General features: G+C 42.1%; 1 protein-coding gene across 1 annotated transcript in view; it reads left to right on the top strand.

Annotated features, from left to right (window-relative positions):
- The window catches only part of dcc (DCC netrin 1 receptor), a gene marked incomplete at its 5' end in the record, with an annotated part of 921,129 nt that overhangs the window by 409,448 nt on the left and 486,826 nt on the right, over positions 1–24,855 (top strand). The window contains 2 exons of the mRNA XM_078539210.1: positions 9,757–9,911; positions 20,789–20,909. Of these exons, the coding sequence (XP_078395336.1) occupies positions 9,757–9,911; positions 20,789–20,909 (276 nt within the window). The remainder of the gene's footprint in view (positions 1–9,756; positions 9,912–20,788; positions 20,910–24,855) is intronic.

Raw genomic sequence — 24,855 nt, 5'->3', positions numbered from 1 at the left:
TAAGTATATTTCTCTTAAACTTAAAATGAAGTCCCTGTCGATCTTACAAACAAATAAACCCCATACAATGATTTAATGATTTGCCTTTAAAAAAATAACATTGGTATTTGGGGCTTGTGATTCAAAACAAGTTGAACTATTTTTATGTGAGTGAATCAGGCTTTTAACCTCAGGTGTAACATGACAGAATGAAATAAGCCAAAGTGCTTATTTTGGCCGCAGTAATTCCACAAAGATAAGTACAGATGAGTGAAGCCATTCAACCATTTAGCTCATCCTCCCACATTTTAATAATCCTAATAAAGTCTCAATATATTTTACTGTTTTACTGTGGGCGGAATTTTCATTAATTTTTCTTAGTTGGAGAAAAATTAATAACTGGGATCAACAGGGCTTTAGTAGAGAAATTGCCTGTTCTGAATTATGGTGAAACCTGGAGCAAAAAAAATAGAAACGATTGCACTCATTTAGCTAGGCACCTTCTTAGAAATGAACATTGCCCAATTTTATTATGTCCTTGTCCCTCGGTTTCATGACATTGTCACCTTTATGGGCTGCATGAAATCTTTCAGTGCCACCTGAATTATATTATTTATCAATAGACTACCCCGTGGAGCTAGTACTGCCAGCAGCAAGGTTAGGATGGAGTGCTAGGACCCACTTCCTCAGACAGATAAGCACATTGGTAAACCTAATGGAATTCACTCGGCCATAGGAAATACCAAATAAAAAAGTCAGGCAAACCACATAGGTCAATCTTGTAAATGGCCTTGATACATTCTGTGAATGCCTCACTCACAATGAAACTTTTGCAGTTAGTGATAGCAAGCTTGATCAGCCATGGTGCTGACATAAGATAATTGCTAAAAGATGTTTTTCAAACCTTTCTGTTGCTCACTCACTGTATAAGGTAAGTTACCAGAAAGTATATTGTTGCAATCACTTCAGTGTGCAACTTTGCCATGATACACCATTTTTCTTTCCATTCCCTCAGACAACAAATGGTTTGCCACAGACTTTTTCTTGAAGATGGTAGCTCCTTTAAATAAATCTGTCTAGTTAATAGTATAGACGATGCTAGATAAACATTTACCTGTCTAAGGGCAGCACAGAATCCCTGATCCTAGCATAAAATATTACCCAATTATCCATTTGTTATAGCTCAACGTTTTAAGCATTAATCCACTGTCAGTTGTTATCCAGAGACAGTGCTGCATAATAGAAATGTAATCAATTTTGGTAAAACATTGGTCTTTTTTTAAAGTGTATTGAGTTGGTTTTTTTTAGATTGAATTGGAGAATTCATTATTAATTGGGCTGTATTGAAAAGATTTTGGCAATTAGTTGTTACTATCTGCAGTGTATAGAAATCATTAAACAAAGACAATCCTGATTCAAGTAAAGTGCATCTTGGTGAATCGTTTTGAACATTATCTATAGGTCAAGTGAAAACTTGTCTTGTCTTCTCTGTTCCCGTGGATTTCCTTCATGCTTATCTTGCAGAAGTGAAAACTGTGAAAAAGCTGCTCCAGCTATCTTTACTGATATGTGAAAGAACTAAGGAAAGATGGTGATCCATGGGGAAATGAGAGATGAGAAATAAATGGAAAGACCTGAGAATAAGAAATTCAGACAGACAAAGTTCATCTCTGAATCTTTTATTATACTCCAATGTATGCTGCTTTTACATATGCATTAGAGCTTGTGTAAAATGGCAATGAGAGCATAAGTATTTAGAAATGAACTTCACCTGTTGCGATCTCTATCCTCAGTATTCCTGTATTCATTGAGTCATTTACAGCATAGAACAAGGCCATTTGGCTCATCAGCTCCAGGCTGCTTCTCTGAGGAGTAATCCAGTCAGTCACATTCCCCCACTCAATCCCTGTAGCCCGGCAGGTTTATTTCCTGCAAGTGCCCATCCAATTTCCTTTTGAAATCATTGGTTGTCTCTGCTTCCACCACCATCATGGGCAGCGAGTTCCAGGTCATTACCACACGCTATGTAAAAAAGTTCTTCTTCACATCCTCCCTCTCTTGCCCAAAACCTTAAATCGGTGTCCCCTCGTCCTTGTAGGAACAATGTTTCCTTGTCTGCCTTATTCAAACCTGTCCTAATCTTTTACAGCTCTATCAAATGTCCCCCTCAATCTCCTTTGCTCCAAGCAAAATAACCCCAGCTTTTCTAATCTAAACTTGTAATGATGACAGGAAACTAGCTGACCCCTACTGACTAACAGTGACCATAATTAGAAATAAGTTACGGATTAATATTGTACTTCAATTAAGGCTCAGAGGTCAATTTGTGAATAAAATTGTTCTGTGAGCCATTCAGGGTTAGTTTTTACCAGTGAGTTGAAGGAGCAAGGAAATCTGTTCCAGATATTTCTTCAGACTTTTCATATTGCACCATTCTCTCAACTTATTTAAACCTAATTTTCATTTAGATTTCCTCTCTTGATCCCTGTACCCCTCCCCTGCCACGCTATCTTGAGGATTGTTTGCTTATTGTGGGATATTGCTGCATGATTGTGAATGGTCTCCATTACCTCATTCTTCTCACTATGTGTTTTGTGAGCATTGTTTTTCTTTAATTCCATCATGGACAAGTCAAATCCTAGTCTTACATGCTTGGGCACAAATGCATATTTCCTGTAGGAGTAACTAAATACAGATCTGGTGCTGATCTTCGAACAGATCTCTTTCCTCTCCAGGTAAGAGATGCTGAAACTAATTGTTGTGCCTTTGTTAGCACTATAGCTGAGACCAACTAACTTAATAAACCAGAAGTCAAAGTTGCAGCTTCCTAATCCATGTAATTTACTGTCTTTCCGCACCAAGTGGTTCATTTACATCCACAAGGGAGTTAAAATGGCTTTCAGAACAGCTAAAAGAAAACAAAGGCTGATTGCATTACCCACTCCAAGGGTTGGTCACCTAAAAGTCAAAACTGACTCTTTTGTTTGTAAGGATATAGAGGGGAAAGGGAGATGTTCAGTTGGGTTTCTGCCATTGTACCGGCAGTCTATAAGCAACTCAGCTACATTAACTTAGCAAGTGCATCCCACTGCTTTACAACTTCAAACATGTAAAGAGAAGGGAAACTGATATATGCTGATCAAGAAACCCCTGACACACATTGTGCAAGAATGGTCCGATGGGTAAAATTCGAAAGTAAGGTTGCCTTTTCCATCAAGTGCAGATTGCTAATATTCTGTATGATCTGGAATTTTGGGGCAGGGTCAAGAATGGCACAATTTTTGCACTTATGTGACCAAACACACTGTAATTTGTACTTATTTGCTATCTTTTTAAGGTCCTTAGCTCTGGAATTACCTTTCTAAACCTCCCTGCCTCCCTTGCTGTACTATGCCTTTAAGGGATATCAGCATGACATCAGTAGAAGGGAAATATGAACATAGAAAATTATGAATTAGGAGCAGGAGTAGGCCATCTGGCCTCTCAAGCCTGCTCCGCCATTCAACAAGATCTTGGCTGATCGGATTGTGGCCTCAACTCCACATTCCACCTACCCCCAATGACCTTTGACTCCTTTGCCAATCAAGAATCTATCTACCTCTGCCTTAAAAGTATTCAATGACCCTGCCTCTGCCGCTCTCTGGGGAAGAGAGTTCCAAAGATTCATGACCCTCTGAGAGAAGAAATTTCTTCTCATTTCCATCTTAAATGGGAGACCCCTTATTTTTAAACTGTGTCCCCTAGTTCTAGTCTCCCCACAAAGAGGAACATCCTTTCAGCATCCACCCTGTCAAGTCTCCTCAGGATCTTATATGTTTCAAAAAGATCATTCTTCTCTCATTCTTCTAAATTCCAATGGATACAGGCCCAGCTTGTCCGACCTTTCTTCATAAGATAACCCCCTCCCTTCGCAGGTATCAGTTGAGTGCTCTCTGAAGTGCTTCTAATGCATTTATATCCTTTCTTAAATAAGGAGACCAAAGCCGAACATAGTACTCTAGATGTAGTCTCACCGATGCCCTGTACAACTGTAGCAAAACATTCCTACTTTTATATTCCATCCCCCTTGCAATAAACAACAATATTTCATTTGCTGTAATCACTTGCTGTACCTGCATACTAACTTTTTGTGATTCATGCAGCAGGACACCCAGATCCCTCTATACCTCAGAATGCTGCAGTCTCTCTCTATTTAAATAATATGTTGCTTTTCTAATCTTCCTACCAAAGTAGATGAGTTCACATTTTCTCACATTATACTCTGTCTGCCAAATTTTTGCCCACTCACTTAACCTATGTCCCTTTGGAGACTCCTTAGATCTGCCTCACAACTTATTTTCCTACCTATCTTTGTGTCATCAGCAAATTTAGCTACCATACAATCAGTCCCTTCATCCAAGTCTTTGATATAAATTGTAAATAGTTGAGGCCCCAGCACCGATCCCTGTGGCACTCCACTACTCACATCTTGCCAACCTGAAAATGATCCTTTATGCCTACTCTGTTCCCAATTAGCTAACCAATCCTCTATCCATGGTGGCTAATATGTACCCCCTACATCATGAGCTCTTATTTTGTGTAATAACCTTTGAAGTAGCACCTTATCAGATGCCTTCTGGAAATCTAAGTACAGCACATCCACATGTTCCCTTTATCCATGTTGCTTGTTACTTCCTCAAGAACTCAAATAAATTAGTCAAACATGATTTCCCTTTCACAAAGCCATGTTGACTCTGCCTGATTGATAGTGCCAGGTATAACCTCCTTAATAATAGATTCCAGCAATTTCCTTATGACAAATGTTAAGCTAACTGGACTATGCTTTTCTGCTTTCTATTTCCCTCCTTTCTTGAATAGAGCAGTAACATTTGCTATTTTCTGGTCTGATGGGAACTTTCCAGAATCTAGGGAATTTTGGAAAATCAAAACCAATGCATTTACTATTTCAGCAGCTGCTTCTTTCAAGACCCTAAGATGAAGTCCATCAACACCTGGGTACTTGTCAGCTTTCAGTTCTAATATTCTCTCAGTATCCTTTCCCTGGTGATTGTAATTGTTTTAAGTTCTTCCCTCCCTTTCATCTCCTGATTCACAATTATTTCTGGGATGTTATTTGTATCCTCTGCAGTGAAGTCAGATGCAAAATATCTGTTCAGATGTATCATGTGGCCCAGTCTTAGTTTCACTTTTGCTTGGAGCAGTGCACACACACATAGTTCTGATGTCTTCAAGCTTTATACCTTATGTACAAATGTTCTCATGTTTCTAGTCTTCATAAATTAAGCCATAATGTGTTTACCAAATCCCTTATGAGCGATTGGGTGCCTTGTGTCTTAGACAGTAAATAAACCCAAGGATTATATCGTTCTGATAACATGACATGGTAATCAGCGGTGGTAAGACAGGTGGCAGCAAGATTCAGTGCAGGTACAACATGGTGAACAGCCTTGGATCATGCTACATGGCATGAGAAGACTGCTAACTGTTGGTTAGACCACAGCAAAGTTGCAGTTATGGAAAGTGTTGAAAGTGCAGCGTGCTGACTGTGAAGAAAGTCTTTGGAGCCATAGAGCAAACTAGCGCTCAAGTAAAGAGTAAAGCAGACGGATCCCTCGTGGTGAGACTGCAGCCTGTCAGTTCCATGGGTAGAATTTTGCCCTTGCCGTGTGGGGTGGGCTGGGGTGGGCGGGGGTGGATTGGGGTGGTCGGGAAGCCGACTGCTGCCCACGATCGACAGCACACCGCAATTTTGCGCTGGCAGGCCAATTAAGGCCCGCCCAGCATGATACGCGGGTGGCAGCACTGAGCGCTGCCTGAGGGCAGGGGGAGGAGGGCGAGCAGGCCTAGCGTGAGAGCACTGAATAATCTCCCTGAAGCACGGAGCTGCCACATGGAGGCGAAGAAGATATTGAAAAAAATTAATAAACAACAGGAAAATGTAATAAAACGACAATTGATAACTTAATGGCCTTAATAGGCCTTTTAATTGTTGGCGGGCGCGCGCTGGAGCTGGCAGCACGCCTGCCAACCGAACTATCGCGCAACTGCGCGTTGACGTCCACACGCTTGGCTGATGTCATCGCGCGTCATTTCACACTCAGTGGAGTCGGGCATGTGCCTGCCCGCCGAGCTAAAAACTCTGGCCCATGAGTGGGACAGTGCATCGAGAGGACCAGCACCGAGTTAGCTCAGTTGAGAAAGGTGAGTGACCAGGGTGTAGGCCAGTTCAATCGTGTGTCAACCAAAAAAAACTCATAAAAACCGGGTCAGAAAGGTTGTGATTATAATGGGCGGTTTCAGGAGTTGCTGAACAGTATATTCAATAAATAAAAAAAGAAGTCATTACTCCGTGGTGCATTCCTGCCAGAAATCATCTTCGTGGGCAGAGCTTTGGCAAATGCGGTTACAGTGACACTTGTCCCAGGTACTACAGAAGAAGGAAGGTCAGAGAGGTATTCTCAGAATATCCACAAAATTCACCAGTTTGAATTGGGATGCTGCTGACCTACGATCTAAATTCAAAATGTTTAAACAGTGTACATACAGAGCTATAGTTTCTTGATTCAGGTGTGTCTGAACCAGACAAGCAAGTCATAAAAATTCACCTAGCAATTGGGAATGAAGGTCTATATAGGCTGAACACATCAGGATGGACAGAAGAAGAGCTAAAGGGTCCTGTAAAGATATGGACTACATTGGAAGACTGGTTCAGAATCAGGTTAAACTTCCGTATTCATCAACTAGAGTTCATGTAATTTCGGCAACAGCTTATTGAACCCATAGACTACTTCAGCTACAGATGCAGAGAGAAAGGTATATACTGTGATTTTTCAAACGCAGAGCTAGCAGACAGAATTTTTGAGTTGGTGATTACATCCAGTCCCATGGAAATATTCCAGAAAGATCTGCTAGCTGTGCACTCACTAGTTGATGCACTCACTAGAACACCCAAACCTAACATGTGGAAGGTGTGGCCTGCTACATGCACCAAGGAAATACCAAGCTTTTCACCAATTCTCGAAGGTATGTGGCAGGAAGGGCCATTGGCAGCAACAGTGCATTAGAGCAAAGGCTGATACAGCCAAAGAGAGCTGTGCACTGATCCAAACTTTTGTGGTGAAATTGAAGCACCTTGGAGATTCAGGGATGGTTTTTGATCATTTATTCAAGCGAGCGCAGGGAAAGCCTATCTTAGTCAATCCAATCTAAGTCAGTACTCTGCCCTCTGAGTTGTTACATTGTCTTTTATACATTTAGTCCCTGTCCTTTCATGACTGAGGATGTATTTTTGGTCACATAGGCTCACTACCTATCGCAATAGGTGCAAAGTGTTTCAGATCATCTGTCCTGTTTCGCTGTGTATCTTAGCATTCCAGTGACTGGCACCTCGTTATCTGTAATCGCTCTCACCATCTATCACAATGAGTGCTAAGTGTTGTAGACCAACTGTCTTATTCTGCTTAGCATTCTAGTGAGATACATATCCATTTATAATTGCTGGGCTCACACCTGCTTCGGGCTAGTCTGGGCTAGTTTTTGCTGTGTCCTTTGTCTAAGCTAACACATGTCAAGTATCCCAGCAGGCTTTGCTTTGCAGGTTCCCCCTGATACCTTTTCATGTCTAAAACTATTACCACTGCAATGCTGTGCCACTGCTTTCCTAGATTACCTTTGCTAACAAATGACAAACACATTGTACACTCTAACAAAACAAACCGTACATAATGGGTACCTTCTAATAATAAGAATAACCATCGGCCGTTCCATCAGAAACATATACATGAGGTGATTGACAAACCAGGAGATAACAATGATGTGCACGATGAGACAGAGTGGTGAACACATGTTACACACAGTCAATCTAGCGGAAAACATATATTACACATAGTCTAAGTGCTTGCCAAGATTCAAATGATCTGCCCTAAGAAAGTTGGTAACTATTGGCCAAGTTTGACACCAGGGAAAGTGCCAACATACTACCTCTGTGAATTCTAAAAACTTGTATCCACAGATGTGGAAGGCCATGATGAAACCTACTGCTGTGAAACTCTCAGTGTGCAACGGTTCACTAATTCCATGTGCAGGATCCAAAGTCCTAGAGTGCAAGTACAATCAATCCTCCTGAGTGTCACAGATGTCCTGCATGGTGGAAAGTAAAGACCCAGCGATTGCAAGTCTACCGCCAAGTCATGAACTCACACTAGTCACGGTCCATGGAATCAGTCAGACATCACAAGGCAGGTCAACCTCTGAAGCTACACACAAAGGTGCAACAGTGAGGGGTAACAGGTCTAATCAGATCCATTCCAGCTCCTCAATCACCATACAGTCCTATTGCATCTAGGACAAAATTCTCAAATGCAAACAGGAATAATGCCCAAGAATGACAATCCCACAGACCACTGAGCAATTAAACAAACCTCCAGACAAGGTTACCATTACAAGATCTGGCCATACCAGCAGGCTACCTTTACACTTTAAAGACTCATTGATTCATTAGTAATATGCACTTGTGTAATGGTAACTAGACATGAACATGTATTGTAAATTTCTTTGGAAGAGGGGAATATCTTTAAAAGGAAAGGGGGATGTTGTAATATGCCTTTAAGAGATAGCGGCATAACTTCAGCAGAAGGGAAGTACATCATGAAATGTAGTCTTAGTTTCACTTTTGCTTTGAGTAAAGCATGCACACACAGCTCTGATGTCTTCAAGCTTTATACTTATGTATAACTGTTCTCATGAGCATAGTCTTAATAAATGAACCCACAATGTGTTTACCAAATCCTTTATGAGTGATTGATGTCTTGTATCTTGTATAATAAATGACCCCAAGGGTTATATCATTGTAATAACAAAAACAGAATTACCTGGAAAAACTCAGCAGGTCTGGCAGCATCGGTGGAGAAGAAAAGAGTTGACGTTTCGAGTCCTCATGACCCTTCGGCAGAACTGAAGTATAGTTAGGAGAGAGGTGAAATATAAGCTGGTGGGGGGCGGGGGAGAGAGAAGTTGAGGGTGAGGTGGTTGTGGGGATAAGCAAGCAGTGATAGGAGCAGATAATCAAAAGATGTCACAGACAAAAGGATCAAAGAGGTGTTGAAGGTGGTGATATTATCTAAGAAAAGTGCTAATTAAGAATGGATGGCATAATTAAGGATGAATGGATGAATGGATGCCTTGAGTGTCCTGCCATCCATTCTTAATTAGCACTTTTCTTAGATAATATCACCACCTTCAACACCTCTTTGATCCTTTTGTCTGTGACATCTTTTGATTATCTGCTCCTATCACTGCTTGCTTATCCCCACAACCACCTCACCCTCAACTTCTCTCTCCCCCCGCCCCCCACCTTAAACCAGCTTATATTTCACCTCTCTCCTAACTATACTTTAGTTCTGCCGAAGGGTCATGAGGACTCGAAACGTCAACTCTTTTCTTCTCCACCGATGCTGCCAGACCTGCTGAGTTTTTCCAGGTAATTCTGTTTTTGTTTTGGATTTCCAGCACCCGCAGTAGCTTTTAGCTTTTTGTTTTTATCATTGTAATAACACTTGACTGTCTTTCCTCCTGTAAGACATCTTCTAAAATCTAAAATCTCTTTCAGCAAAGCTTAGGGTCACCTATCCTAATATCTGCTTATGTGCCTTGGTGTCAAATTGTCTGTTTGGATTCTTGTGAAGCACCATAAGTTTTATTACATTGAAGATGCTGTATAAATTCAAATAGTTTTTGCTGCTGTTTTAAATTAACTGCCCCTCTATCTCTTTATTACAGTTCCTCCAAGCTTCCTAAAGCGTCCTTCCAACCTCTATGCTTATGAAAGTATGGACATTGAGTTTGAATGTGCAGTCAGTGGGAAGCCAGCCCCTACTGTGAAGTGGATAAAGAATGGAGAAGTGGTCATTCCCAGTGATTACTTCCAGATTGTGGTAAGTAGTACAATTCAGTGACATTGTTTGATTTACTGGAGAAACCAACACTAATGAACCTCAATTTGACTTGTTCCATTGGACTTAGTTCAAATTAAATTAACTGGAACAATGTTGGCTCTGATTATTGATTCTGAACATAACTGCTCAGTTACGTGTTAAGCATTGTAGCTAATAGTAAAAAGGAATCCAAAGGTCTTCTATGGGCATCTTAACAGTAAAAGGGTTGTCAGAGGAGCAGTGGGCTAATTGGGATCAAAATGGAGATCTATTGCTGGAGGCAGAAGGCATGGCTGGGAGACTAAATAAGTACTTTGCATCAATGTTTACCATGGAAGCAGACCTTGTCAAAGATGCAGTAAACAAAGAGGTTTTTGAGATACTGGATGAGCTAAAAATAGAAGTTACTAGGAAGGCTGGCACTGGATAAGTCACACAACCTGGAGGATATCAACATCCTGGGTGTTATGATTGACCAGAAACTGAACTGGGCTAGAGTCATGACTCACTGGGGATAGTGCACTGTAATGTCAAGCCCCACTGTTCCCCGAGCCGTGACAAATGTGAAAAGAGTTTGATCAAACCACCAGATTTCCCCAATTCTACCTAACTGTTTAATTTAGGTTAGCAGAATACTAGCACCAGGTTTGTAAATTTAAAAGTAAATAATTGTTTATTGAGCAAATTGTCTTTAACTAGTGGCAAAAGAAAGAAATATGAACTGCTAACTTCTAACACTATAACTTAAACTCTACGGCCTTCTTAAATCCCTATACACACACATACAAGACACATAAGACACACAAAAACATGTATTTTAAGGGTGGGATAAAACAGTTCAATGGCACTAATTCCAGAGCACAGGATTCGATGGGTTGATTTTGATCGATGTCTTCCAAATTCCTTTCAGTTCTTGTTGATGACATGAGGTGGTCTTCCAGCACCTTTCAGTATTTCATTCACTGGTTGAGCACACGCCTTTCAATGTCTCTAACAGTGATTTTCCCCTTTCCCTCTTGACGGGGGTTTTCAGAGAGAGAGAGCAGGTTATAGAGATATGAGGAGGAAAAGCCAGCTAGCTATTATTGTGGAATTATTAGAATCTTCCACACACAGGAGAAAGAGGTTTTAGGTCTTGTTCCTTTCAGGCCAGGAACTATTCTGCTCTGCTGTCACACAAAACCTTGTCGCCTGGTCAGGAGCCAATTAAAATGCTGTTGTCAGGCAGCTCCCTTGGTCCAGGACTCCTATCCGGCACCATCTTGTCTTTCATGGCACACTCTGTTCCAACATTATATATATCTCTCATCCTGTCCCAGTGGACATATATTTCAACCTGCAGCCATAGTAATTCTAATCCACAGTCCAACAGAAAATAAAACAGATATGTTCTTTACAACAGCCCAACAGAAATAAAAAGATATGTTCCTTAGGCTAGCCATGTAAATACTGTGGCTACAAGAGCAGGTCAGAGTCTAGGAATTCTGTGGAGAGTAACTCACTTCCTGACTCCCCAAAACCTGTCCACCATCTACAAGGTACAAATCAGGAGTGTGATGGAATACTCTCCACTTGCCTGGATAAGTACAGCTCCAACAACACTCAAGAAGCTCAACACCATTCAGGACAAATCAGCCTGCTTGATTGGTACCCCATCCATGACCTTCAACACTCATTCGCTCCACCACTGATGCACAGTGGCAGCAGTGTGTACCACCTACAAGATGCACTGCAGCAACTCACTAAGGCTCCATCGATAGCCTCTCAAATCTGCAATCTCTATAACCAGGACAAGGGCAGCAAATGCATGGGAACACCACCATCTGCAAGTTCACCTCCAAGTCACACACTATCCAGATTTGGAACTATGTTGTCATTCCTTCACTGTTGCTGGGTCAAAATCCTGGAACTCTCTTCCTAACAGCACTGTGGGTGTACCTACACCTCATGGACTGCAGCGGTTCAAGAAGGCAGCTCACCACCACCTTCTCAAGGGCAATTGGGGATGGGCAATAAATGTTGGTTCAGTGGCGCCCTTATCCCATGAATGAATAATAAAAAAAAGCCTTCATCAATTGCATTCTAGGTTGTTGAGGGAATTGAGGGTAGAACTTGTGGAGGCTCTGGCCACATTCTTCTAATTAGATACAGGAATGGGGCGTGAGGACTGGAGAATTGCATTACATTCTTGTTCAAAAAAGAAGAGAAGGATAAACCTGGCAATTACAGGCCAGCCAGTTTAATGTTGGTGATGGAGGAGCTTATAGAAAAAATAGTCTGGTAAACAACAGTCACTTGGCTATAATAAGATGATTTTTTTTTTGGTGAAGTAACAGAGAGGGTGGATGAGGGCAATGCAGTTGATCATGTGTATATGGACTTTCAAAAGGCTTTTGAATAAAGTAACTGCATTTAAAGACTTGTTAGCAAAATTGAAGCCAATGGGATAAAAACAGCAGTAATAGCATGGATACAAAGTTTGCTAAGGGATAGAAAACAGAGTTGTGGTGATTAGCAATGTTCCCTCGAATATTTTCTAGCCTTGTGTGGAATGAGTTTTGTCATGTGCACCAATATCAAGGTAAGGTGCAGATGTGCACCACCAGGAGAAACAATACACCCATTTGCCTTTGTTTAGACATGGCTGTTAAAAGAATACACTGCAAGTAACCTTCATAGGCCTGCTTAAAACAACAAGATCTCACTTTACCCAGCTGAAACACATTCAAACTGAACTGAAGTCAAAGTTACTGATTCACTCACCAGTTGATGATCACATCTACTGTAGCGTTTTGATCAGGTGAGCTCTTACAGAAACTCGGGGCAGAATCATCCCAGATTTACACTAGTGTGGTAGCGAGCAGGAGAAAGGCTGTTGGACCCGCCGACTGCAATGCCGGGTTTTCGCACCATATTGTCCCATTGCCGACGCATTCCGTCTCATTAATAATGCATTCCCGGGAAACACTCGGATTGCTGGCCTCCGATACGCCCACCCCATCGTCACCTCAGGCCTTCAGTAATCTGGGTGCCATATTTAAAGGGCGCACCTGCTCAGAGTGAGCACTCTCCAAGGGATGGAAGCTGCTGGTAAGTCATGGTTGCCAAAGGGAGCAAACATTTAGCGATGCCTCCCTCGGGTGCCTACTGGATGCATTGGAGGGCGGCCATGAAGTCCTCTCCCCCTACTCTGGGTGAAGACCAGCAAGCAAGTCACCACTCCAGCATGAGAGGCGGTGGCAGCAGTGGTCAGCGTGAAAAGCCTACAAAAGAGGACAGCCACCCAGTGCTGAAAGAGGATGAATGATCTCCCCCGTTCCACCAGGATAAGTCACCTTTCTCATCACTCTCAACTCATCCACTCACAAGTCCAACACACATCCACAGGGATCTCACTCACTGCCATTTCAAGGGACATCACCGTCACTCTCTCACACACACTTCCATTCGCCCTGTGGATCACATCCTCACCCCGTCCATGGCACCACTCATCGCCCACACATGCCACGCATCCTTCTCATCGGGCCTGGCAGGTGTCCTCCACCAGCGCAGAAACACACACCTCGGTGGGACCTAGTTCTAGAGTAGCCTCGGGGACACAATCTGTTGAGCACATTGCACTGTCTGATCCACAGCAGGCAGCGGCAGGGACTTCCCAGATTTCTGGCACTCAGAAGACTGCTGGAGGCCACAACTCTGTCGAGTACGATGTCAGATGAGGAGCCTCTGGACTTGCTGCTCCCCTCCTGACTCACAGGCTCTCCCAACATACCGCTTCCCCCAATTCGTCAATCCTTCCAAATGCACTTCCCACTCATCGTGTCTCCTGACTAGCTGCCTCTCCTGACTTACTCACTCTTCCGATTTGCTGACCCACCTGCTTGCCGGAGGCAAACAGAAAATGAGGAACTACAGACCTGTTTACCAGACATCGATAATAGGGAATGTTGTGTATGTTATAATGATGTAAAGGCACTAATCACTCATAAGGGATTATGCACATATGTTGTGGGTTCCTTTATTAAGAACAGGCACATGTGAACATATATACATGAGCCGAAAGCTTGAGCATGTCAGAGCTGTGTGCCTGCGTGCTTCTGCAGGCCAAAATGAAACTGAGCCTGGATCACATGACACACTTCCCTTAGAGTGATGGCCTGCTGCTATCCCTTAAAGGCATATTACAACAGAGAAAATGCTAGAATCTATTATAAAGAATGCGATAATTGGACACATAAAATAATGGTATGATTGGGCAGAGTCAACATGGATTTTTGAAAACCAAGTCATGTTTGACAAACCTGTTAAGAGTTTTTTGAGAATGTAACTAGCATAATAGAGGAGAACCAGTAAATGTGATGTGTTGTATTTTTAGAAGGCTCTCAATAAGGTCCCACACAAGAGGTTAGTTAGAAAAATTAGACCACATAGAATTGGGGGTATCATACTGGCATGGATTAGAATTGGTTAACAGACAGAAAACAATGAGTAAGAATAAAAAGGTCATTCTCAGGTTGGCCAAGTTGTGACTACTGGGATAGCACAAGGATCAGTGCTTGGGCCCCAGCTATTTACAATCAATATCAATGATTTGCATGGTGCCAAATGTAATATTTCCAAGTTTGCTGATGACACGAAACTAGGTAGCAATGTTGTGAGGAGGGTGCAAGGAGGCTTGAAGGGGATTTAGATAGGCTAAATGAGTGGGCAGGAACATGGCAAATGGAATATAATGTGGAAAAATGTGTAGTTATCCAATCTGGCAGGAAAACCAGAAATACAGAGTATTTCTTAAAAATTGGGAAGTGTTGATGTCCAAAGGGAACTGGGTGTCCTTGTTCATAAGTCACTGAAAACTAACATGCAGGTGCAGCAAGCAATTAGGAAGACAGATTGTATGCTGGCCTTCATTGCAAGAGGATTTTTGAGTACAGGAGTAGAAAAGTCTTGCTGCAATGGTTTAGATCCTTGGTGAGACTGCACCTGGAGCATTATGTACAGTTTTGATCTCCTTACCTAAGGAAGAGTATACTTACCATAGAGTGAGTGTAACAAAGTTTCACCAGACTGATTCCTGGGATGGTGTTTTTTAAAAATTCATTCACGGAATGTGGGCTTCGCTGGGTTGGCCAGCAGTTATTGCCCATCCCTAGTTGTCTTTGAGAAGGTGGTGGTGAGCTACCTTCTTGAACCGCTGCAGTCCATGTGGTGTAGGTACACCCACAGTGCTGTTAGGGAGAGGGTTCCAGGATTTTGACCCAGCGACAGTGAAGGATTGTCCTGTAAAGAGAAACTGAGGATACTGGGCATATGTTGTCTAGAGTTTAGAAGAATGACAGCCAATCTCTGTGAAGCATACAAAATTCTTACAGGGCTTGACAAGGTAAATGCAGGAAGAGTGGTTCCCTTGGCTGTGGGTGTGTCTAGAACCAGGGGACACAGTCTCAGAATAAGGGGTAGACCATTTAAGACTGAGATGAGGAGGAATTTCTTGACTCAGAGCGTGGTGAATCTTTAGAATTCTCTACCCCAGAGGGCTGTGGAGGCTCAGTCATTGAGTACATTCTAGGTATTGAAGATATCAAGAGATATGGGGATAATGAGGGGAAATGGTGTTGAGGTTGTAGATCAGCCATGATCTAGTTGAATGATGGGGTAGGTTCGAGGGGGTTAATGGCCTACTCCTGCTCCTATTTCCTATATTCCTATGCTCTCTCACTGACGCCCAGTTTGGGTTCTGCCAGAGCCACTCAGCTCCTGACCTCATTACAGCTTTGGTTCAAACATGGACAAAAGAGCTGAATTCCCGAGGTGAGGTGAAAGTGACTGCCCTTGACATCAAGGCCGCATTTGACCAAGTGTGGCATCAAGGAGCCCTAGCATAACTGAAGTCAATGGGAATCAGGGGGAAAACTCTCCACTGGTTGGATTCATACCTCGCACAAAGGAAGATGGTTGTGATTGTTAGAGGTCAGTCATCTCAGCTCCAGGACATCACTGCAGGAGTTCCTCAGTGTAGTGTCCTCAGCCCAACCACCTTCAGCTGCTTCATCAATGACCTTCCTTCCATCATTAGGTCAGAAGTGGGGATGTTCGCTGATATTGCACCATATTCAGCACCATTTGCTACTCCTCAGATACTGAAGCAGTCCATGTCCAATTGCAGCAAGACCTGGGCAGTATCCAGGCTTGGGCTGACAAGTGGCAAGTAACATTCGCACCACACAAGTGTCAGGCAATGATCATCTCCAACAAGAGAGAATCTAATCATCACCCCTTGATGTTCAATGGCATTACCATCACTGAATCCCCCACCATCAACATGGTGGGGGTTACCATTGACCAGAAACTGAACTGGACTAGCCATATAAATACTGTGGTTACAAGTGCAGGTCACAGGCTAGGAATCATGCGATGAGTAACCCACCTCCTGACTCCCCAAAGCCTGTCCACCATTTACAAGGCACAAGTCAGGAGTCTGATGGAATTCTCCCCCCTTGCCTGGGTAAGTGTAGACCCACAGCACTCAAGAAGCTTGACACCGTCCAGGACAAAGCAGCCTGCTTGGTTTGCACCACATTCACAAACATTCACTCCCTCCACTACCGACGCACAGTAGCAGCAATGTGTACCATCTACAAGAAATACTACAGGAACTCACCAAGGGTCCTTCGACAGCACTTTCCAAACCCACGACCACTACCTTCTAGAAGGACAAGGGCAGTAGATAGATGGCAACACCATCACCTAGACGTTCCCCTCCAAGTCACTCACCATCCTGACCAGGAAATATATCGCCGTTCCTTCACTGTTGCTGGGTCAAAATCCTGGAACTCCCTTCTGAACAGCACTGTGGGTGTACCCACACCACATGGACTGCAGCGGCTCAAGAAGGCAGCTCACCACCACCTTCTCAAGGGCAACTAGGAATGGGCAATAAATGCTGGCCCAGTCAGTGAAGCCCACATCTTGTGAATGAATGAAAAAAACCATCCTGCTCACCACTTCTCCTGACTCGCCGACCCCCCCACTTGCCAGTTCCCTCCCGCTCACAGAGTAGCTGTTTTTCAGATCGGAGGGATGCGTAGAGTAGAGAACTTCTCCAGGGTTTAGTATAGTACCACCGCTGTTTTTGATATACATTAATGACTTCAACTTGCATATACAAGGCATACTTTCAAAACTTGTGGATGACACAAAATTTGGAAGCGTAGTGAGGACAGGATTGAGCTTGATTTCTTGGGCAAATAGCTCTGCAGATATTCACTATATTTTTGTTTATTCATTCTCAGGATATGGGCACCACTGCCAAGGCAAGCACTTATTGCCCATTCTTTGTTACGCTTGAGAGGGTGGCGGTGAACCATTCCATTGAGTCACTGTGGTTCATGTGGTGAACATACACTTATGCATAAAGAATGGCCATTTGTATGAGGTACTGGAGGGCTCCTAAAGCCTATAAAACTGTATCCCATTGACACGCTCTTCAGCTGAATAGGGGAGATGATTTTAACATCCTGATTATGGCACTTGATCTTTAATGTGGCAGCTTGCTGGGACCTTCATACGAAAGTATAGCTAGAGATAGCAGTCAGCAATCCTGAGTGCCAGGGCAGAAACTCAAAGATGAGAATGGACTCAGCAATTCTGTGATTTATTTCACAGTGGGACAATAGAAACACTGGCATGAAGCCAAAATTTCATTCTTAACAATGAGCTGGAGAAAGCAACAGTGATGTTAATAGCTTGGACATGATCCAAGTTTGATTCCCATTTGATAAACTGTTTACTCAGCTGTAAAGGACACTAGATTGCATCCTATTTCACTTTTCTTAACTGTGATTCCTCGTTTTGCATTTTCTCCTATGTAGTTTAAATTAATCTTCATCAAATTGACATATTTCTTTAATTCAAAAAAAAAATCCAAAAGTACCAGCAAATGGATGAGGGTAGTTCATGATTGGCTATAAAATAGGATTGATAGTGATGACTTGATTTCTCCCAAAAAGGCCCTGCTGTGTAACATTTTTATTTTATGTTTTATGTCCCATTATGGAGTAATGGTAATGCCACAGGACTAGTAATCTAGAGCCCTAATGCCTAACCTAATAGCCTGGGGACACGGCTTCAAATCCCAACAAGATAGCTAGTGGAATTTAAATTCAATTAATTAATACAGCTAGCCTCAGTAATGGTAATCGATTGTTGTAAAAGCCCATCTGGTTCACTTATGTGCTTTCCTTCCTTTAGGGAAGGAAATCTGCTCCCCTCACCTGGTCTGGCCTACATGTGACTCCAGACCCACAGCAATGTGGTTGACTCTTAACTGTCCTCTGAAATGTCCTAGCAAATCACTCAGTTGTCAAGAGCAATTAGGAATGGGCAACAAATGCTGGCCTTGCCAGCAATGCCCATATGCCATGAGAGAATAAGAATACAACGCCCCTATGGGTTCAAAACAATAAAATTACAGGTAAACAAATGTCAAGATTATTTTTATTCCCAAGAATTGGGTGGTACTAATAAGCCTGATAAGACATGGGGAAAAATATTTTTTGCACAGCAAGGGTTATCACATGGACTGCAGCTCACCACCACCTTCTCAAGGGCAATTAGGGATGGGCAATAAATGCTGGCCTAGCTAGTGACACCCACATCCCCGTGAAAGAATAATAAAAATGGTTATGATCTGAAATGCACTTTCTGAGAGCGTGATGGAGGTAGATTCAATTGTGGCTTTCAAAAGTGAATTGGTTAATTATCTGAAGAGAAAAGATTTGCAGGGCTATAGGGAAAGGGCAGGAAAGTGGGACTAATCGAGTGGTTATGCAGGGACCAGGCATGGGCACAATGGTGGAATGGCCTCCTTCTGTGTTATAATCATTTTACAGTTCTATGGCTACACTCTTTGCCCATCTCTCATTGTCTTGTGGACATTGTTTGTACAATTGAGTTGTTCTTGCATTTCAGAGAGCACCAAGAGACAACCATGTAATGTGGAATTGGCAGATCAGAAGAATGAGGAGGGCTCCCTTCCCTGAATAGCATTAGTCAATCAGATTATTATTGCTTTTTGGAAATAGCCAATATATCAACCAGCTTTGATAAATTCAACCTTATAAATTTCCATGGCGGGATTTAAATTCATAACTTTGGGATTGTTAGGCCAGAGTGATAACAGTTACATTACTCTATTGACATAAGAGAACTAATGTGAACGCAGCAAGAGGAAGGGGCAGATATTATGGCCTTTCAGATATAACAATTAACTGTCCTGATGGTTCAGTTGGGCAGTCGGGGTATGAAATCATGCAGAGCAGATAGTCCCAAGTTTGATCTCCAGTCACTGGTGATTGAGCCAAAATCAGCTTGTGCACTATAATTGATCTCAGAGTTCATGGGCTGAGAAGACAAATGCCAGCCAGAGTTCCAACTCTTAATCTTTATCCATTGAGTCATACTGAAAAATGGTGTTTGCGGGTAAGATTAGGATGGCTGTGATACTTTGCATGTCAAATAGTCTGCACTCACACTTTCTGAATACACGAATTATAAACAGGCTCTTGATTGAGATACTAGAAGGCATCCACTGCTTGAACACTTCAAATTTTAAACCCACAAGCTTACGTTTAAATTCCTATATAGCCTCACCCCTCCTGGTCTCTCCCATCCCTACAACCGACTCGTTTCTCTAGTTCTGGCCTCTTGTGTATTCCCGCCACTCCCTTAACCCCACCATTGATGAATGTGCCTTCGGCCACCAGGAGCCTCAATCTTAAATTCCTTCCCTGAATCCTTCCACATCTCTACCACCCTCTCTCCGTTTGAGTCACTCTTTAAGACAAAGACAGGAACAACATGCACTTCATAACACTTTTCAAGGTTGAAAAATGCCCTTTGTTCTGAGTGAAGGAGGATGGCAAATTGTCAAACAAAAAGTCCTATCAGGATTAGGTTTAGATGTGATGCTCCAGTCTGACTGCCTTCAAGCTCTTCTATTAGGCTAAATTTCTATTGGCTTTCAAAACTGCCTGATCTCTCATTATCTATTTATATTTATCTTTGATATGAGTCTAACAGTCAGGTTTATCCATATCTTTAAGCATTTTACAATTTATGGGATAGACATTTGTCTGGGCCCTCTTCCCAAACCATGAGGCCTGAGGATTGCCTGGAATTGATCCTTGGGCCTCAGCTATGTTTTGGGACGGGCTGCTGATTCCCATCATTCCTTCAAAGGCAACTCGCTGCACGAGAAATATTATTTCCGAGCTACTTGCCTCACTAGCTGTGGATCTCAGGTAAGTTCCAAGAGGGAGGGCTTGAGTTGGCAGTGAGGAGGGATGGTGAGGGAGGGGTGGATGAATCATTACGATTATAGAATCGGAGGGGAGTATTTCTGCCAATCCTAGCTCCAAAGAATTTTTTTTTTAATTGAAGGCCTTGCCTGCCCATCAACAAATTTTACATTGGGGTCCACCAGCAAATGTTAGGCCCTAATTAACATACTTAAGGGGGCTGTTTTGGACAGCTGCCTGAGACACCTTAAATATTGGGCCCTATATGAATTTAGTAGTAGACTCATCACCTGCACAGATTGGGTGTAGGCCATCTTATTACTAAACTGATATGATTTGTTTTTGTTTAGCTCAAAAATAGACATAGTGCATATCAGCATCTATCCCCATGTGTCCATTTACCTATATCTCCACAGTTTTATTATCCATTGATCTACCTTTCTGTGATCTATTTAAGTAAATATTGACTCTTCAGTAAAACACAAACTGAATCTACCTTTAGTTTTGATTCTAGAGTGCAAAGATTTTGCTGTTACTGTTAAATAATTTCACATTATATCCATTTGCTTTGTATTGTAGAGTGGCAGCAACCTACGGATTTTGGGCCTGGTGAAGTCCGATGAGGGGTTTTACCAGTGTGTGGCAGAGAACGATGCTGGGAATGTGCAGACCACTGGACAGTTAATCATTCCTGAACCAGGTAAGACAACATAATCATTGACACCTGCCTGCAATTTTCATTCTTATTTCCACTTTCCCTTTTTAATAACAAAGTAATAATTTGGAAAGAAAGGACAGATACTGCTGTTACATTTTGTTATATTTTGTGGTTCCCAGAAGTTCAAAATGATCACACTTTTAGACTCAAATGCTGGAGCTTTCTTCAAATGTATTTCTCAGATCATACCATATGCTGTAGACTGATACCTTTCTGCTCAGTGCACTGATTGTAGCGCAGTAATGAGTGATGTGGCATCCTGGATACTTAGGTATACATATGCATAACAATATAGTTCCTAACACTTTACCAATAATATAACACATTCCTTCAATATTACGTAACTTATTTTTTAGAAGTAGCTGAGTTAGGGAAGTGCTTTGTATTTTAATCTTTTTATTAATTGAATTCAGCTTAGTCGTGGTACTTTACACAACATAATCCGTACATTTACAGAATCCTGTGCAGTTTGGTTGCGTTGTGGATTGAGGGTCTCAGATTTTCATTGGAAAAGAGGGCTTAGGTTCAAACAGGATGTTGGTCAGGAATTTCCAATGTCCTTGTAGTGAATAAGATTTGGGGCAGGCAGTAGTTTAATGGACAGTTAAAAGAAGGAACTTATATTTATATTGCATTTATATTTATATGTAGGGAGATGATGATGCAGTGGTATTGTTGCTAGACTAAAAATCCAGAAACCAAGGGTAATGCTCCGGGTACTGGAGTTCGAATCCCACCACGGCAGATGGTGGAACTTGAATCCAATAAAAATCTAGAATTAAAAGTCTAATGATGACCAGGAAACCATTGTCCATTGTAGTAAAAACCCATCTAGTTCACTAATGTCCTTTAGGGAAGGAAATCTGCCATCCTTACCTGGTCTGGCCTACATGTGACTCCAGATCCACAGCAATGTGGTTGACTCTTAACAAGGGCAATTAGGGATGGGTAATAGTGATGCCCACATCCCATGAATGAATTTTTTAAAATTCCATGTCCTGATAGTGCTATGCAGCTAATGAATTATTTTGAAGCATGTTGTGATATGATGTGCATTTGCCTTTAAGGGTGGGTATCTTAAACTACTGTCAATCATTACCACCTTTATAGGAAATTATTTATTTGTCCCGTGACTTACAGGCAGTCTAGTCATCAAGCAGCAGTGAAAGAACCCACATTATTATTTCACTAATCCTTGTGCATGACTGGTATGTTTACACTGTAGATAAGAAGAATGCAACAGTCTATAAGTGATCTCAATTCCACACCAATGTGTTTGCTTCCTAACTTTCCTCTGAAGAGGTCTGACAAGCCACTCAGTTGTATCAAACTGCTACAAAAAACAAAAGTACCTGGAAAAACGCAGCAGGTCTGACAGCATTTGCGGAGAGGAATACAGTTAACGTTTCGAGTCTGTATGACTCTTCACCAGAGCTAAGGGAAAATAGAAAAGAGGTGAAATATAAGCTGGTTTAAGGGGGTGGGTGGGTGGGACAGGTAGAGCTGGATAATATCAAACTGCTTGCAGTTCAAGAACAAGGCCCACCGCAACCTTTTCAAGGCAATCAGGATGGCCAATAAATGCCAGGAATGCCTACATTCAATATTTTTTTTTAAACAGTAACTTAGTCTGTTTGGTAAAGTTGTTTGATGGATAAATCTTGACCAGACCACCAGGGAACCTTCCTGTTCTTTAAAAAAGTGCTGCAAGATTCTTTATATGTTTCAGTGAGGCCTTAGTTCAATATTTCACCCAAAAGAAGGTGCTTCCAACAATGCAGCACTCCTTTAGCTCTGCAATTTCAGTCTTCAGCCTACATTAAAAAAAAATCCCTACAATACAATTTGATCACATAATTAGTTTGGAAGCAAGAGTGCTACTACTGAACTATACTAATGCTTATAACGTGCTGGTCATCTGATGACACCAGGATCCACAGCCTGGGCACAAAACTCAATGCTGATAATCTGTTCCATTACCGAGGGAGTGCTGCACTATCAAAGATGCCTTTTTTCAGATGAGATATTAAACCGAGGCCCCATCTGCCTGTTCAGATGGATGTAAAGGAGCCCATGCTAATTATTTCGAAGAAGAGCAGTGGACTTATCCCTGGCGTCCTGGCCAACATTTATTCCTCAATCAAGATCACAAAAACAGCTTATTTGGTCATTATCACATTGCTGTCTGTGAGAGTTTGCTCTGCACATATTGGCTGCTGTGTTTCCTCTATTTCAACAATGACTACACTTCAAAAGCACTTCATTGGCTGCAAAGCACTTTGAGACATCCTGTAGTTGTGATAAACACTAGATAAATGCAAGTCCTCCTTTCTGTTTTTCCCTTACAACTGAAGCTCAGAACTTGTCTTTTAAAATGTTTCACCCTGTGACATTATTTGTTCAAATAGCTGCTGACCTTTGCTCCCTGCAAATACTTTGCAGAAAGTCACTGAAATTGCTGAACTTCTACCAACAGTGAAGAGCTTTCAGCAGTGAGATTTTTGGATCTATGCGTTCTTGTAACTGTGGTGACAGTCTGTGTCTCAATAAATACAAAACCTAAAGACTGATGTTTTATTTGTTTGTCAAACAAAGTAGGATTCTGTACCTTGTATAACAACATGATATCTGGGAAAGATCCAGTCCCGATTGTTACTTCAGAAATTTTCAAGGGTTGCCAAGAGCAGCTGGCTGTGCAGCTTCCTGCAACAAATTACCCACTCATGGATGGACAGATTTAAAATCTGTCTGCCCTGGGTTTCACAAGTGAATGGTGTACTGCCTTAGGAAAAGGAGCCACTGAAGCAAGGCCTTTCATCCAGCCTGCTGTTTTGTGGTCATTATCTATCCAACTGGAAGACTACCTTTGGACACCCCTGAAACTAAGACAAAATGTATGACAAGGGCACAGGACACTTGTCTGACAGATTTCTGGGCAGGATACAAGAAACAGATTCCATCTTATAAAGAATCTTACTCTAATCTCTGTCTCATTGTCACAAGTTTCCTCGTCTCACCCAAATTTTAATAGTGTTACTGTGGGCAATACGCTCCTAAATGTTCCCCGCTTGTCCTATTTAAATTTTGAATATGGTAGCTACAAGAGTCTTCCTCCTGCCACCCTCGCTCTGTTGAAAACTGACTGTCATCTATTCTAACTCTCTCCATCCAGACTATTCTTAATTCTATCAGTCTTCCCTTCTGACAAGAATCCACAAGCTTTTATAACTTAAGCTTGGTGTTATTAAATAATGGCTGGAACATTGTGCATGTTATGAATTGACCTCACTATGTAAATTGCCAATATCCCTTCCCATTCCTTTGAAGCACTGCATTGGAACACTAACTCCCAAACTGCACTCATCGATCACTAGCTCTTGATTTACTTTGACTTCTCTCCTACTCGTTTGGACTGCACTTTGGGCTTTGACCCACCAATTGATTTTCTCAACTTCAGAACTGAAGAAGACAGATAGAAATCAATAGAGGTGGAGGAAAAGTCTCTGTCACATTGTTCTTTCATTTCCCAATGATAAACCACCTGTGCTTTTGAATCTTGAGAGCAACATGTAGTTCCATATAAGACCATAAGACGTAGGAGCAGAAGTAGTCCATTCGGCCCATCGAGTCTGCTCTGCCATTCTGTGAGATCATGTCTGATCTGATAATCCTCAACTCCACTTTCCTGCCTTGTCCCCATAACCCTTGATTCCCTTACTGATTAAAGATCTGTCTATCTCAGCCTTGAATATACTTAATGACCCAGCTTCTACAGCCCTCTGCAGTAAAGAATTCCATAGGTTGACTAACTTCTGAGAGAAGAAATTCCTCTTCATCTCTGTTTTAAATGGGTGCCCTCTTACGCTCTGGTCCTAGACTCTCCCACAAGGGGAAACAATCTCTCAGCATCTACCCTGTCAAGTCCCCT

Source organism: Cetorhinus maximus, chromosome 1 (genome assembly GCF_964194155.1).
Source record: "Cetorhinus maximus chromosome 1, sCetMax3.hap1.1, whole genome shotgun sequence".
Lineage (NCBI taxonomy): Eukaryota > Metazoa > Chordata > Chondrichthyes > Lamniformes > Cetorhinidae > Cetorhinus > Cetorhinus maximus.
The sequence above is the reverse complement of the archived record's forward strand: the minus strand, read 5'-3'. Positions and strand labels throughout refer to the sequence as shown.